Source organism: Coturnix japonica, chromosome 1 (genome assembly GCF_054131305.1).
Source record: "Coturnix japonica strain WE chromosome 1, WE-NBRP24, whole genome shotgun sequence".
NCBI classification, from domain to species: Eukaryota; Metazoa; Chordata; class Aves; order Galliformes; family Phasianidae; genus Coturnix; species Coturnix japonica.
The window spans coordinates 81,798,552-81,815,300 of NC_140663.1; the positions used below are offsets into that span (position 1 = coordinate 81,798,552).

General features: G+C 37.2%; 1 protein-coding gene across 1 annotated transcript in view; it reads left to right on the top strand.

The window, feature by feature from the left end:
* Positions 1-16,749, top strand: part of EPHA3 (EPH receptor A3) — a 210,746-nt gene that overhangs the window by 176,480 nt on the left and 17,517 nt on the right. The window contains exons 11-14 of the mRNA XM_085546983.1: positions 1,170-1,355; positions 6,242-6,303; positions 8,619-8,828; positions 15,033-15,182. Coding sequence (XP_085403109.1) covers positions 1,170-1,355; positions 6,242-6,303; positions 8,619-8,828; positions 15,033-15,182 — 608 coding nt within the window. The remainder of the gene's footprint in view (positions 1-1,169; positions 1,356-6,241; positions 6,304-8,618; positions 8,829-15,032; positions 15,183-16,749) is intronic.

A 16,749-nucleotide genomic window follows, 5' to 3' on the forward strand; every position in this document is an offset into this window, starting at 1 on the left:
TGGCTGCATGGTTAAAGAGAGAATCACTGCAAGCAAATAATCTCCAAAATCCTTTTCACTTTAGAGGTATAGCAATGCTGTTGAATTTAGGACTATGATATCATGGGGAAAGCTTTTATATAAATAGTGTAATCACTGTTTCCCTTATGCTTTATTGACAAAAACAAAATTCCCAGTTTACATAAAAATGATGTTGGCTAGATTTTGCTTTACATGGCTTGTTGCTTTCCAAGTCAAACTTTTATACGAGACCATTAGAAATAATATATCAAAGGAAAGGCTATTTACATTTAGATCTCATATATTTTGAGGTGAGAAAAAAAAAACACCCAACTTTATGCACTTATTGACAGAAAATGAGTGTTGAAAGCATCCAGTCCTGTAGTAAATACTTTATTTTCTATTCAGTAAATTGTTTCTCCTGTCTTTAAATAAACACGTAGGGCAATTCTTGCTGTCCCCCATTTTCCTGAATGTCATCCATTCTCCATTTGTACAGAGTTTTCTGTTATTTCATTTATTCTGTCATTAGAACAAGGAAGCAAAATGTTCCTAAAGTTACTTTAACCTGGGTGCTCTCTCCACACTTTATTGTATTCTATGAAGTCTGAAGTTGGGGGAAGGTTGGGTAGTTGGGAATCAAAAGTCAGTTACTGCTCACATTTGTCTTTTGAGATATTGAAGCTTATATTCTTGGTGTAATCATTTAAAAAATATGGAAATTTCCAAGTGAATTTTCTTCCATCAACCTGTCATGCTTCATGCTTCTTTCATTTAAACACTAAGGTAAGTAAGTTTTGTCTCCTCCAGGATGTTACATAGCAAAGGATAAACCATATCATATAAAAGTAAACATTCATCAAACTTTGCTATTTTGTATTTAAGGACCTCATGTGATTCTCAGTGGGCACAATATTCATAGTGGACTATCATGTCCTGTAGACCCTTGGTGACAGGATGTATTTACGCAATGAGATCAATCTGAATAATGATAGAGCAAAAATAATCTGTATGGCCTGCTTTCATTGGGCAGTCTTCCTCTGAGTTCACGTCTGTGGTCTATCAGTAGATGTCACAGTTCAGGGACTTTTCTTATGAACACTGAGTCTTATTAACTTTCCATTAATTAACTACATTTCATCTTTCATCTTTTTTCCACTTTTTTTAAGGGGAATTTGGAGAAGTGTGCAGTGGGCGCCTGAAGCTGCCTTCTAAAAAGGAAATTTCAGTGGCCATCAAAACTCTGAAAGCTGGCTACACGGAAAAACAGAGAAGGGATTTCCTGGGAGAAGCAAGCATCATGGGGCAGTTTGACCACCCCAACATCATCCGACTGGAGGGCGTTGTGACTAAAAGTAAGATTTGACAGATCATTTCTTGCATGGGAAGTGTCGCCAGATGGCCTCAGGAGGTCTCTTATAATCTAAACTATTCTGTGATAGTTTGATCTTTCATGAAAGAGCAGAAGACAGTAAAACACTGACTCATCAGTGTTTATGCTCTGCAAACCCTTCCAGAGATGTTTATGTCATAATTCTGATAGTATGCACCAAATATCATCCATGAGAGATAAGAAAGGAAATGTTTGTAAACTTATGTTGATGGATTCAGCAAAGAGACAAGGACCTTGTCTGTTTTGTTGCTCTTGGGATACTACGGACTTAAAAACAGAACCCTGGGCTATTAAGATAGGAAAAAAATGGGGAATAAAAGTAGTCTGCTTGAAAATAAAACAGACGATGTGGAGAAAATGAGCATTTCTAAAGAACGTTGCACCTAAGTAATAAGCTGGCAGATTTTAGGAACCAATTTAATACTCTGGAGATATAAATTACAAGAAAGTGGCCAGGAGGCACTTGCAGATATAATCTATTAGAAGTCATGCAGCCTGCTATTCTAAGGTTTCCTAATTGCACTGAAGCAATACTTACTGCCTTCAACTAAATCATTAGAATTTATCATTAGTGAAAGTTAATGAACAGCCTACCTGGCTACAGCATCTAATACAAGTATATAAATAAGTCCACCCTTCTTCCTACATGGTTTTCATGCAGGGAAAATGCTCTGTGCGATATTCAGTATGTACCAGCCTGAGGCATTTTAAAGAGCCTCTAGAATTTATACTGCCTAGATAAAATCTCTTTAAAAGTTTTGGGACTTTAAGCTGTCAGTAATAAGATTAATTTTATTTCATTGATACTGTTTAAATACTTTTCTAATGCACATTTTCTAAATCTACCATTGGACTGTGGGATAGTTTTTGTTTTGTTTTGTATTAAAGCATAATTTTGTCAGTGTTTATTATAACAAACAATCTCTTCTGAGACAAAGAAATAGTTGAAAACTCCATCCATACGTGGTACCTCCCTGGACAAGAAACATATTTGAAGAACCATCTCCAGATCCACTTTAAGATCATAGCATCTTGTAACAGGCATTCCTGAATGCTGATATTGGTCTTATAGTTCACACGTAGTTTTCCCGTGTCAGCTGTAGTAGCCTTATCCCAACCTTCCAAGCATTTCCCAAGAGTCACAAGGTCTCTTTACCAGTGGTTGGTGGGATCTCCTACTTGTGGTGCTGCCTTATTTAGGAGAGTTACCCTCATTCCTTGCGCTGCTGATTGGCCTCTACCTTAGGATGCAAAGACAGAAATGGTTGCAGAAAATAGGCATGAAATATTGGCACAAAATATAAGCTTCTTCTGGAAGACATAAATTCAAAGACTTCATCTACACTAAGTTTCCATTGCAAAATAACATGATAAATTTAATGGCAAAAGTGCTGTAGTCATTGTTAAGTACGAGATCAGTAAGACTTTGCATGAGTTATTCTTAAAAGCTAACAATAATTCAGGATGCCCTGAAATTCTTCAGGGGAGTGGAAAAATCGTGTAGTATATTTTCTAGTTCACGCTAGAGGACTCTGCTGATAAAGCACACCTTTAGAAAGAACAGCTTCAGTGAACTGCTTGAAACGTGCAGAGGACATTTTAACTGGACAGATTACAACTCTTACTTCTTTTTAGTAGATGGTTTTGTTGTTTCTAAGCAACCTTGTTTTTCAGAGTGGGCCATTCAAGTTTTCACAAACAGAATGGCACAAAAGATTTTCACAGCTTACTGCAATAAGGTACATGAAATAAATTCAAATAAGTTTCAAAACAAATGACAAAAAGTGTGTAAATCCCTATATGTTAGAAAGAAATACAATAATAATTCTTCCTTTAGGTATAATTCATGAAAGTCTGTTTTGCTGATTTAGATAACAAAAAAAATATCCTTCAACTCATGCCTCTCAATTCCTATTAGAAAAGGGTTGCAGGATGTGCCTGTATAAATTCAGGTTAGCTCCTGGTTTTAATGACATTCATTTTGTGCAGTCAAAGTAATATTTACAAACGCTGAATTTCTTCAAACAAAAGTGTCTGTACACAGCTGAGCTGATATCTGTGTTGTTACATTTTGTATTTCTGTGGCACTTCAAAAAATAATTTAATGCTCTACGTGCAGAATGTTGAGCATTGCTTATACATGTGCATTACTAATTCTGTCTTCTTGTGTAGGAGAGCATTAGTAAGTTTATTCTTTGGCAGTATTCATGTCAGACTTGCTGTCTGTCTCAAGGGTGGCTTGCAGGATTCGCTGTCTATCACACTGAACTATGAGAGAGCAACATACAAGTATTCCCAGCTGAAGTCAATATAAGTATCAGGGATTCAGCCTTCTCTCCAGATGGCTGTAATAGTGATAAGAAAGTTGAAAAAACTGTTCTAGAACCATTTGTGTCTGTTTTACTGGGTAAAATTAAATGGCATAAATGCAAGGAAAGGGAATCCTTTAATATCCACTAAAGTTTTAGAAGAGTAAGAAGGTGGGTTATGTTGTTTGTTTTTCCCTTGTCTTGGCTTTGTTTTGTTTTATTTTGTTTTCAAACCAGACCACTATAGTGTAATAACAATTTAGCGAGTGTTCATATTTTGTAATGATAGCTATTAAATCACACTCATAAGCGCTGGTTTTTATACACCATTAGGAGAAGGTCTTTGAATTACTCTCTGGATCTCTTCTAATCCAGATAAGTAGACAGTATGACCTTTCTTCATTAGCTGAAGTCTTTTGAGAGGTCTCAGAGGTGAACTCACTTCTCATACTAAGCACTCTTCTGAAGGTGCAGTAACTGCAATCCATACAGCAGGACTGCTTGATACACGAAGTTATCCAGCTGTGGTGGCTGGGATCTGCCTGCCGACACACTGGCAATGCGAAGGAATTGCACTCACCAAATACAACTTCAGTCCCCTACTTCAAATTGACTTCGGTTCTGAGTTTTCCTTTAGACCAGTCTCCCAGGCGTGCTGTAGTCAGTAATCCTAATAACCAGCACACATGTTCTGCATAGTTTACTAATATTTTACAGCAATTTGTAGCCTGTTAGTATAATAAATTTCAGCAACACTGTTGACACAAGTTGTTATCATGTATGAACGGCTGTGCTTTGATAAATGAATGCAGATCATTCTTTTAAAAGTGCATGGTGTTGCTTTGGAGCATATGCTTCTTATTACGGACACATTTGTAACTGGATGTGAGTGAAACCCTGCACTTAGGGCTTTCTTAATTTGGGTGATCAAGGCAGGAAGATGCTCTCCTAGTAAAGCTGAAAGATGGATCTTCTTACTGAAATTTCAGACTTCTGATATGCCATAAAATTGAGTTTATGCAGAAAACAAGTTCACTTTCTCCTGGTTTCTAACTGTGTGGATTATCATAGAAGGTTTTGGATAGCCACAGTAGAGTACTGCCGTTTACTTTAAAGGTCCAGAAATGCCTTTGGGCTAATATTACATGCCCAATGTAAACAGGGTACGTTTTCTGTCACTGTACATTTCCTGTGAGCAACAAGAATAAACAAGCAACAGAAAACTTCTGGAATTTTTACATCATTCATTCTTCTATTTGTACTATATTTTATATAATTCCAAGTCAATGTTTTGAATGGAAAGTTTGTTCTCACTAGTTAATGGAGGGCAGTGAGTTACCCATTAGTGTGTCTCCCCCAGCACAATGCATCGGCTGCACAGCAGAAAGGTGTTTTAACCCCTTCATCTATGCAGAGAGGACAAAAGATTTTCCCCTGAAAATTCATTCAAGAATTCAAATTATTTGAAATTAATGTTTATCTTCTAAAAGAATTTCTATTTGACGGAAATTTTGGGAGTAGGGGGTGGAAAAAAGGGGTAGTTAAAATGTGCTTTGCTTTTCGCACAGCTTTCTGGATTTTGATTATAGCAGATATATCTTCAAGCCTCATCCTACTCAATTTTAAAAGCTTCATTTTTAAAAGTTTATTTAAAAGATGTATCACTGGCTATACAATATGAAGCCTTATGGCATGCTTTTATGGTCAGAAGCCTTCTTGTATTATATGTAAAAATAACAATTCACCTCCTTAAAGAGCACTGTGTTCCTACCCACCTTTCTCTCTACCACAAAGAGAAAATAAACAAAGATTTTAAAAATATTATGAAATAATAAACTACAAATGATGGTGAAATATTAGCAGGGCAGTGGCCTTTGGAAATGTTGCTGTAATCACATTCATTTTTGTATTAATTTCTCTTCAGCATGTCAGAGTCATATATAATACCTTGGTTATGTTACGGAATACCCTAGGGTAGAAAGATCAGTTTCACTAACTGGTCTGAATCTGCCCAGAATTTTCACATACAAAAGGCTTTCCAAGGGTACAGGAGTAATACTAAAGGGAGTGTGGTGCTGCTCTCATGTACCTCCATAGCAGGAACATGTTGGCTGTGCTCCTGCAGCAGATCCCTCACCCCTCTGTTGTGCAGAGCAGACACTTGAGGTGACAAGCTGTGACTCTTCTGTAGCCCATGCCCAGTTCCCTTCAGGAAGAAACATCAGGATATGTGCCCAGCAAAGCACAGCTGCATAAATGCAACTGTTTGGCTCACTGGCTGGACAAGGCACAGTGTGCTGAAAATGCAGGATGCTTCACCTGCTAAAAATCATATCAGTTTACACAAAAGGAACTCTGTTTCTGTTGATGTTGTTGCAAACGCAATTGCATTGTAGGCACAGTGATTTTTGCATGTATCATTTTGCTTTCTATTTTAACACTAAGATGTTCCTTCAGATTTGGGTACATGTTCGAAATGCCTCTTTACCAATCATTCTGTAGTCATTTTAAATGCCTGACTCCTGTAATGTATTTGCAGGTAAACCAGTTATGATTGTTACTGAATACATGGAAAATGGTTCCTTGGACAGCTTCCTAAGGGTGAGTGCAATGGATCATTACATGGTGCATGACCAGCTCTTGTTCTGAGCTCATTATCTGTAGCCACTCTACTCTGATGCATCGTGAGCTCTTGTTTCTTAATACTTTATTATTTCCACTGGTTGTCTGCATTATGATCTGCAAGGATCTGCTGTTGCATATTGATTGCTTGCTGCCTGCCACTCTTGTCCCAAAAAGAAGTGAAACATTTTTCATATTATTTGTATGTCATGTCTATTAAATAAAAATAATTCTGGCACATAGAAATAAAAATTGTTTTTACTGGGGCAAAGCTACCACTATAATGCAGTTGTGCTTATTGGTTGGCAGCCTGTATGTCTTATAAGTGATTTCCAAAGCAAACAGATTTGTGGAAATGCTATTGGTAAACTAGTAATGGTGAGCCAAGAGCCATTTCCCTATATGTAAAAAGTTTAGGGAATAGCCTTTATGTGAGTGTGTTTGAAATGTTTTGCTAGCAAACTTTATTAGACTGTTTCCTTTCCCCAACCTTAGACATACTTACAGTGCTGTTGATTTATCTTTGTTTTTGGTCAAAGTTGGTAGCGAGCCTAAAAAAATTTGAACGCTCCCTGTGTCATCAAGATTTACATGTGGCAAAACAAGAAGTGTAGCAGAAATGAAATCCCATCTGAGGGAAACACTAGTTTAATTTTAATTTGTTAGGGCAAACTCAGCTGTTGTCTGGGAGACTGCTTTGGTTCTACCGTGGTTGAATGACATTATCCCCCAAATTCATAACACTAAACTAGACATTTAACCCCAAAAGGGAGCATATTGTCAACCTTAGTTTCAATATGTTCGGTATATGTTATGATGTTCGCTGAAGCATGTAAAATACATATAAATAATGTGTCAGTGTATCTGAATGAAATATACCTGTACTGAGCGATATATATTTTGTATAGGCTTGAAATTCTTGAAGAAAGCTCTGAGGAAAGAAGTATATTTTCTGGCTGTAGAAAACAATTGTTTAGCTTGTTCGTTCATTTGGGTGTGATTTTTTTTTTTTTTTTTTTGTCTTTTAGTGTGGTTGCATGGAAATACAGAATAAGAACCTTATGAGTCATTAATATCATAGGCAACGCAGGTCAAATATCCCATTTTATAAATGCCTGTTAAAGGTAGTTAGCTTGCCTTCCTTCCTGCCATCTCATTCCTTCCATGGTTAGAAACCTTCATGTGATTCCCAGCTAAATCTTTTCCAGGATCTACAGAGATCCGCATGTTTGGGCTCTCTTTAAAGAAGGTTTCATAGCAGGGAACTGACAAGAGTCTTTAATAATAATAAATTCCTTCATGAAAGGGAATTCTGAGAGGCTCTTTAAGCATCCTCTGTGTCATGTATTAATCTAATGTTTACAGCACTAATATTGCCCCAAAGTATACTAATCAGAAATGAAATGACTACAGTCAGTCTTGCAGACTAATTTGTGTGAGCTCACCACACTTGGCAGAGCCAACTCCAGTGTATTTAATAAAGTTCTGGAAGAAGCAGCAGGAAGAGCTGGAGAGTTGCCTATGATGATACATTTATGGCACTGAGGGATTCATTTGAGAGCTGTTGTAGGACATACTGTTACCCTGTTGTCTACATATCTGTATGTCAATATCAAAGCTCAGTGTTAACAAATAGCATTAGTAAGAGCTAAGAGATTTAAAACACATGCCTAGAAGTAGACAATTAGAAATCTATACAACTATTAGTTTCTAGGCTACAGTGTGCTTAAGTGGTTTTGTGTTTGTAAAGTTGAGGAAAATTTTGAGAAATGAGTTCTAATTTGGGAGGCATTCGAAATCCACTGAATCAGGACAGGATTTATTGCAGCTAAAAAAAAAAAACAACCCAACAACCAAACAACAACAACAAAAAACATCCATACATAATAGAAAACTCATTAGTCTATTGGGTAAGGCAGGGATTTTCACTACCAGTTCCCTTTCAGTGAAGCTAGACATCTGTTTCTCTAATGTCCTGACACTCCAGACTCAGGGGCACGCATGACTTAGATTTATTTGCCACTTTTATACAGGGCCCATAGAGGAAATTAAAAATCTGATGAGAACAAGAAGAGGGAAACTGAATTTTTATCTGAATGGAAAATCTGTCCCTTTTCTCTCAGCTGATGGGGAGATTATTTTCTACAGATCAAAGTAGAGCCATGTGTGGTATTTAACTTTTGATCTCTGACTAACGAGCTCTTTGCTTAAGGAATTTCCAGAATCTTAATCAAAAACCTTGTATGTGGAGGAGCACAAACAATCTCTGAAATGACATTTCAAATGTTTTCCAGAAACATGATGCCCAGTTCACAGTCATTCAGCTGGTAGGCATGCTTCGTGGGATCGCATCTGGCATGAAATATTTGTCAGATATGGGTTATGTCCACCGAGATCTAGCTGCTCGTAATATACTAATCAATAGTAACTTGGTGTGCAAAGTCTCAGATTTTGGTCTTTCTCGTGTATTGGAAGATGACCCAGAAGCTGCTTACACAACAAGGGTGAGTTTCTGTATTTATCCTTTTAAATTACACTGTTTGTTGTGATAAAGTTGACCTGAAAGCTGAGGAAGCCCCTGAGGCTTGTACTCTTTACTGCAAGGCTCTCTGGTCTTCCTTGGCTGTAGGTGTTCAAAAAACCATAAACTCATTACAGCTTTGTTTTTATTTAAGTCTCAGGAAAGACAAAAGGCAAGAAAACACTCTGTTGGTAGATTAATTTCCTTGCAGTGTGCAAAAATTCATAGCTAGGTTTCTTTTTGCTGTTTACATCAAGGAATGAATACCACAACTAGGGCCTAAGGTAGTTTGGTACACAGTGATATAAGACTTGATGCATGAAGGTTTTGTCACACTGGTTATTCGACACTTAGATAGTTTTTTAAAAAAACAGACAAACAACAACAACAACAAAAAAAAACAAACACGCACACAAAAACACTCAAATAAAAAAAATCTTTTTATGTTTTTATACCTTACGGTATAATGCTATTTATGTCTTGATTGGAACATGCTTAGATTACTGTTGTGTAAAAGGTACATCACTCATACTTGCTGCTGTACCTTTAACTGAGCAAATACCTGAGTAAAAGAAAAAATAAGTATTCTTTAAAATATCCTGTGCTTTCTTCTTATATCACATACACAGAGTGGTACTCTTTGTTAGAGACATAATAATGTCAGTTAGACGAACGTCTAAATGTTCTGTTCCATCTGAGATAGTTTTGTCTGATAGAGAGCTTCTCGTTGGGTACCATACTCAAGTAAAATTTATAATGAAGCCTAGCAGCCATTTTGTCTTCAAAATGTACAGAACAAATTGGAGTAGAATGTATCAGCAGAATCTTGATGTGGGTTTTCTAGGGTTTCCTTCATTCTTGATCACTGACAGCAACAAGCAATTATTGCAGCAGTTTACTTGAAAAACAAAGATATCATACGTGTTTTCTTATACATACATTCATACCTTCACAATTTATCATATGTAAAGATATTGTTCTTTACTTGAGCCTTCTGTGCTCTCTCTGACTTCTGACAAGCTGTTGCATGTTTGTAGAAGTGTGCAATGTATACTGCTTTAGGAACTGTCTGCAGAGATCTCTCTCACAGTTAATAGAAAGAGACACTAATAGGAGAAAGCAGTTTTCATGTTCAGTATAGGAGCAACATTCATAGTTAAATATTAATATAATGGAAGAGTTCCTTAAGAGAAAATCACCTATAGCTCCATCACAGAGATCTGTTGCCTTGTCAAATGTCCTCCCCTAGTATGTATGCTTGCAAGCTGATGCAGTTAACTTGTGACCTTCCTCCACTGCCCAGTGGCAGATGATCTGTCTCCTCTTGAAAGCAGATTCACAAATTTGCCTTCATAAATATGCCTCCATTCTTTTCTTTTCTAAACATTTTTTCCAAACCTAATAATACTTGCTGTTCTCTTTCTGGCTATTTAAATGTGATACTCAAAAGCTTATACAGCAAACCCCTGCACCATGCATAGGATATCTCTCTTGTTTCTCACACATGCCCTGTCTGTTAGTATCTCCATGGGTGAGGATTCCTCCCATCTCTAGCAAAACTTAACCTCATGACACATGCTTTTGACGGGCTTCAAAGGTAAGCTCTCATGTTCCAAAATTCACCTGGCCATGCAAATAGATAGTTTAGTATAATATAGTAAGGACATTTGGGGTACTCACATTAAGACCTGAAGACACTTTTAAGTCCTAGTTATCTTATATGAAAAATTTGTAAAGGCAGAAGAAAAAACAGATCCACAGCATGCTGCATATCATAGAGCTTTATAACTGAGGTGGATTTTGCTGTGAATGGAGTACACATAAATGGCTTGTATCCCCAGGTGGGCTAGGATGAACCAGGATTCTCAGCATCAGTATTGCATCTAAATTTCCTGTGGCCAAGTGCAACACTGAAATTCTTTTCTTCTCCTTCTGCCACCTATTTTCTAAGTCTAACTTCCTATTTACATTTAGATAATGAAACACGATGGAAAGGAACTGTTTTGCAAAGTATATTCATTTGTGTTCTGTAAACTCCATCTGGCATTTATGGTATGTTTACAAACTGCTGCAGGGAGATGTTCAGATAATTAAAACCTTCAAATACATCCTAGAACAATTGAATTTCCTTCAAAAAAAGTTACTGAATATAACTTAGCCACATACTGATTCTGAGAGGATAAGGGTATTCGCTGTTTGTCTCTCTTGCTCAAGTTTCCTTTGAAGTGAATTTTGTACACAGATCCAGACTGGGCATTTGCATGTTTGGGCCCCAGCTAAAATAACTGAGGGCCATGAGTGTGAAAGCATTCCACAGAGTGCATTCCCACCCAGTGGATACACAGCTTCACTGTATATAAGACCCATACTGTTCCCATCATACCTCCCGGTGATGCTTACACACTCCTTACTACTGCCCCAAGTTCTCTGTGAGACTGCTCTGTGAGAACTGGGATTTGTAAGAAAACTTTGCTACCTAACAGGATCGTGTTTTAGCTCCTGAGTTACTGTCACTGCTTTCATACCACAGAAGGCACTCAGTAGCCTGAGGTCTGCCTGCTTACAGAAACAGAAGCCAGCATCTGCAGCAAACCCACTAAATGTGCTGGAGGGGATGTACTGTAATTATCTATGTTCTCCGTACCTATTCAATTTTAATTGAAAGGCCAAGGCTCTATTAACGTTTCCATTGTCAAATTGATCTTTTCTATTCGTATTATTTTTAGATGTCTGAATGACAAGTAGGTGGAACAGTATGAACTGAAATTAAATTTAAACTATCACACATGTAGAAGGACTGTAATTATGTCTCTCAGGTGTTTAATATTTGGGTAATCAGTAGATGAGTATAGACTGTTTAAGTTCATCCTTGGGCACATCAGTGGTGTTCATGGCATTTCAGTGTATCCAGTTCCTATATTTGCATGCATAACTCACTTCTCCTTGAATCTGCAGCACTCTAAAAGCATTGTGCTTTGGTGGAAAGTGTCCTGATAATGTGATCTCATAAAACTGAGTCAGAGTAGGGTAGGCACAGTGAGGCACCACTCCTTGTTCTCTCTGCTGAGAACAGTTCTTTCACTGCACATTGTTGCAATTACTTCTTGAGATATTTTTCCTGCATTTCCTTGGTATACAAAAACACAGCAATACAGACTTAGTCCTACGAAGAATCTGTCAAAAAAAGAAAAAGAAAGAAAAAAAAAAAAAAAAAAAAGAAGACATGACAAATTATCTTGTATAGGTGTATAGGACAGAAGTGGCACTCTGTTATCACTTACCACTTGAGAAGGATATAGATTCAAGATAAAATATTAAAGGCTGAAGCAGAAGGGTTGTGTAATTTTAAGGTGTGTTTATTAGTGTAAACTAGGCTCATCTCACACACATGAGACCATTGTGCTATGCCTCAATACCGTGTTGATGAATTAATCCAAGTCCTAAGGTAATGAATTAATTCCAGGCTTTTACCTTCAGGTTTTCCTGCAATGTTATTCTAATTTTTCTGTTAGAACTATTTTTTCTTGATTCTGCTCACCCCAGGCCTGCAGCTGAGTGGCCTGTGACAGTCATCCTGTACAAGTGATAAATCACAATGCTCGAAGGAGTACGAAGTCCTGGAAATAGCTGACTTGCACCAGGCTTGTGAGAAATAAAGTGGGAACCTTGAGATGAATTAGAATGAACAGCCAGATTCTGTAGGAATCACAGCTCCATTTCAAATCCTGAGTGTTACTCTGACCTGGGCTACCAGGGCTTTGAATCTGCAATAACAAACTCTGGCCATCTCTAATACTAAGGCTTTCTTTCTTCTCGAAGTTACCACATTCTAACTACAAACACATTTATGTTCTAGCCTCAAATGCATTTTTTTTTTTATCTGACAGCTATTTCTCTAAGAATCATCAAGGAAAGTTCCATTCCACATTTTAACAAAAAATTGAAAAAGTGAGCTTGAAACCACTGATGGAAATTCAAATTTTGAGAGTAGAATTCTAAGTACTCCAAAGTGATGTTTTGATGGTTTGCACAACCAGCCATTATGCCAGCATAAGAAAAAGAGCATCACTGTGCCTCTCCAACCAAGCACCAGTATTGTTCTCCTGTATGGCCTACTGCTTGTGCAGCCTTTCTGCTGCGCTCCAAGTCTGCTCAGATTTGCAGACTGATTTCTGAGTCTGTGGGATGAGTGGGAGATACTTGCCTTGGAAGCTGTTTCTATTTGTGGTGGTGACGTTTAATTCCTATAAGCTTGGGATCATAGAATCATAGGATGGCTTGGGTTGGATCTTAATGATCATCTACTTCCAAGCATTCTGCCATGGGCAGGGTTGCCACTGACTAGATTAGGTTGACTTTCTCTGTAGTGTTCGTGTTCCTTATTGTGTGAGATGTGGGAGGAGAAGAAAACAAAGCTGTCTACTAGTACACATAGGAAAAAAAGCTGAAAAAGTGAAACGGAGATTGTTATCATCTCCAAATCATAAAGGGCAAATGGCTTTGTTGTTAAAGTACCATGGTATGGGAGAGCTTTATTCATTTCTTAGCTGTGCCTTGGACTCAGCGAGGGATTCAGGACGTTTGTAAAATGCACAGTATTGTTTCTCAATAGAGTATGAGAAAAACAAAATCATTTTTATGCTCTCAGTACTGTCATACAGTAGTACTGGGAATTAAGAATAACATATATTGAATAGAAAATAGCATGTACTTTTCTTGACTAAAGCACATTTTATTATGGATTTTGAAGTCTGAACCAGAGAGACAACAGGATCTCCAGCCAGGCTTCTGTAATGAAACAGTGGTTTGAAATACCCATATGTAATTACTGTTTCCTACTTGCTGGTCCACAAGTAATGTGGAAATTCAGTCTTTACCTAATTATAAGGGTTGTGTATGAAATGAAGATTTGCTTTTTGGTTAAGGTAAGGAGTCTGTTACATGGGATGTGGTCCATACAGAGTCGTATGCCAGATCAGATCCCATCTCTGAACTTTGCCAAGCTTTTAAGACATATCTGATGACATTCTGGAGTTCTGAAATGCAGGCTGAGTAAACTGCACCTGTGTTGCCTATATTTAGCTAATTTGTGCAGAAATTGCAGACACTTAGGTGCCAAAATAAGCTGTATATATGTTTCTAATGAACACTTAATGTCCACATTTCTACTGTTAACCAAGGTAGTTAAACTGAAGCTGATGAGTTTATGCCTGCCTTCAGTGCAGGTGCACATCATACATTATTTTTATGCTTTAATACTTGCTGTTAACTTGTGGTAACAATAGAACTCCCCGCACAGGTTATTGTGAATCTAGGTACATAAGCATACCGTAGTATAATGGAGGTTTCAGAGGTGTGTTAAATAGTTATAGCCTAGGGTGAATTCTTAAGAAAATATCCCTGGATATGTTGTACATCCCTCGAACTGGAAATATCTTGGAACTGTCACAGTTTCTTGTATTCCAATATATTCAAACCAAACATACCTTAAGTAGGAAATTTTGCACTTCTGTCACGTATGAATTTCTTTTCTCATCTGTGATCCACAAATCAGAGTCTGAAAATCCTCTGACATAGCTGGCACTATTGGAAACTGGCTCTTCTCTCTAATTTTCATATTGCAGAAACTCAGCCTGAGGCTTCTTGTGTGCATTTTACTAATCTGACCTTTGGCACCAAATGGCGGCCATAATCAGAGAAAGCGGTTCCCAGAATTACAATATTAATTATAACAATAGCTTTAATTCTTTTCATGTTTAAACCATTTAAAGATGGCTTGCTTCTCTTGTGACTCTAAAAGAATGTTTAAAACCACTTGCCCAGATATTTTTGCTCTCTCCTTCCCACATAAACAACCCCACCCAAATCTTTATCTGTGACTGTCTTCTGGCTTAGAGAAGGTGATTTGTGTGTAGTGCCTTCTGCAGTTGGAGGCGTGGGTTAGTGGAACTCAGCAACTCTGGGGCCCCTTTATTTTCTTAATTCTCCTAGAAAACATGGGGTCTTTTCTGCAGATTTCATTACTAAAGGGAAGTTCACATGAAATGTCACACTGGAAGCCAAATCCAGACCATTCTGCACTGATAAAATGGTAATCTCAGAGATTCATTTAAAGTAATCAATTATATGAAATTCTATTCATTGTATTACAGACATTTTTTTCTTGTTCTTGTCTACTTTTACTTAGGGGGGCAAGATTCCCATCCGATGGACATCGCCAGAAGCCATTGCATACCGGAAGTTCACATCAGCCAGTGACGCGTGGAGCTACGGAATTGTCCTCTGGGAGGTGATGTCTTATGGAGAGAGGCCGTACTGGGAGATGTCCAACCAGGATGTAAGTACACTGTTATCTGAACTGTGTTCTCAAATAGGATCAGACAGGGAAAGTAAGCGAAGCATAATGAAACCAGGTGGCTCTGAGTTTTTGACACTGACATTGAGGAAGATGTAGAAAAGAAAATTTCTCCATTTCTCGGGCCAAAAATTAAGTTCTAATGAGCTTATTGAAAAAGCTTATGTATTTTTAGCAAGGTATTTTGGACTTCCAAGGGAGCATACCAGAGAATTTTATTACTCTGGTGATTTTCTGTAGGGTGATTCAAACAGTTTCACAGCAGTGGTGTCATTGCCTTTTACATTCCTTAGCTTATTGTTAGAAAACTCTCCTGTATTTCTTTTTATGTCCTTTGGTTCCACTTCTATAATACTGCATAGAAGCCTTCAGTAAATGTCAAATACACAGAACAAGTTGCTCTTGAAGCTTGTGAGAACTAGAAATACAGTATTTCTACTAAATGTTTAGTGAAACCAACATATTTCTGGAAGTAATTAAAGGATAAAGTAGAGTAGTAGAGTGATTTTATTAGAAGACTTCAAATGCAGGCCTCTTTGCAGCATTAGTAAACTATCCAAGTCTCTAATCCAAACGATGAATGTATTTCTCCCAGTATTTCTTAAGAAGCATAATATTTCCCAAGTAAGATTTGTGTTGCATCTATTTTTTTTTTGTGATTTTTTGTTGTTGCCATAAGAATACTAGTTTTATTCCATGCTGGATATGAACCAAATCTTCTGATATACAGTCACTAATGCACATAGATTTTCCAAAGTGATGATATTTTTAGTGCTAGATTAAAAAAATGTCAGTAACATTTCGAGATGTGCCTTGCTAATGCTACCTTATACTAAACAAGATCAAATACTAAACAGAAGAAAAGTTTTCCTTTCAAATTAGTACCCATGGAATACAAGTCAGCAGCAAGCTATGTATATCTTTTAATTAGTCATGAAGGCTTTTCAATTTTTGGTGGAGTTTAATTAATATTGTTACATAAGCTGATGTACTAGTGGGATGCTTTTCTGTAATAACTGTTAACACTAAAACGAGAAACAGAAATATAAGCCTATTTCTTTGTATTGGCTGCTTTAATTATGGACTTTATTATCCATGCTCTAACCCAGATTTTTCCTGTTGTTTTTTTTATTAACGGATCGAGAAAATAAATAAATAAATAAAAGCCACTGAGAGGATAACAAAATTTTCCTTTATTGTTTTCTACTTACAATGTGTTGGTTTTTTGACTTATGATGCAGAGTATACAGTAGGACTGATCAATAGGTATTATACATTTTGAGAAGTTTATATTAGAAAGTGTAAATATTGGGCTAAATTTTGTTTTATCACATGGTGGTTTTGAGTTCATTGGCCTTGTATCTAGAGAGCTGATAAAAGAACTGGGGATACAATTCATAGCAGGAAGCATTGAATTACCTTGTGGTGAGTTTTTAAGGTATTTTCTGTCTCTGTGAGATCAATTACAGACTCATTTCTCAACATGATCTTCTGCCTACCAGTACAGTCTCCTGTGAGAAGGTTGGTTGGTCTTCTGCTGCATGCAGCA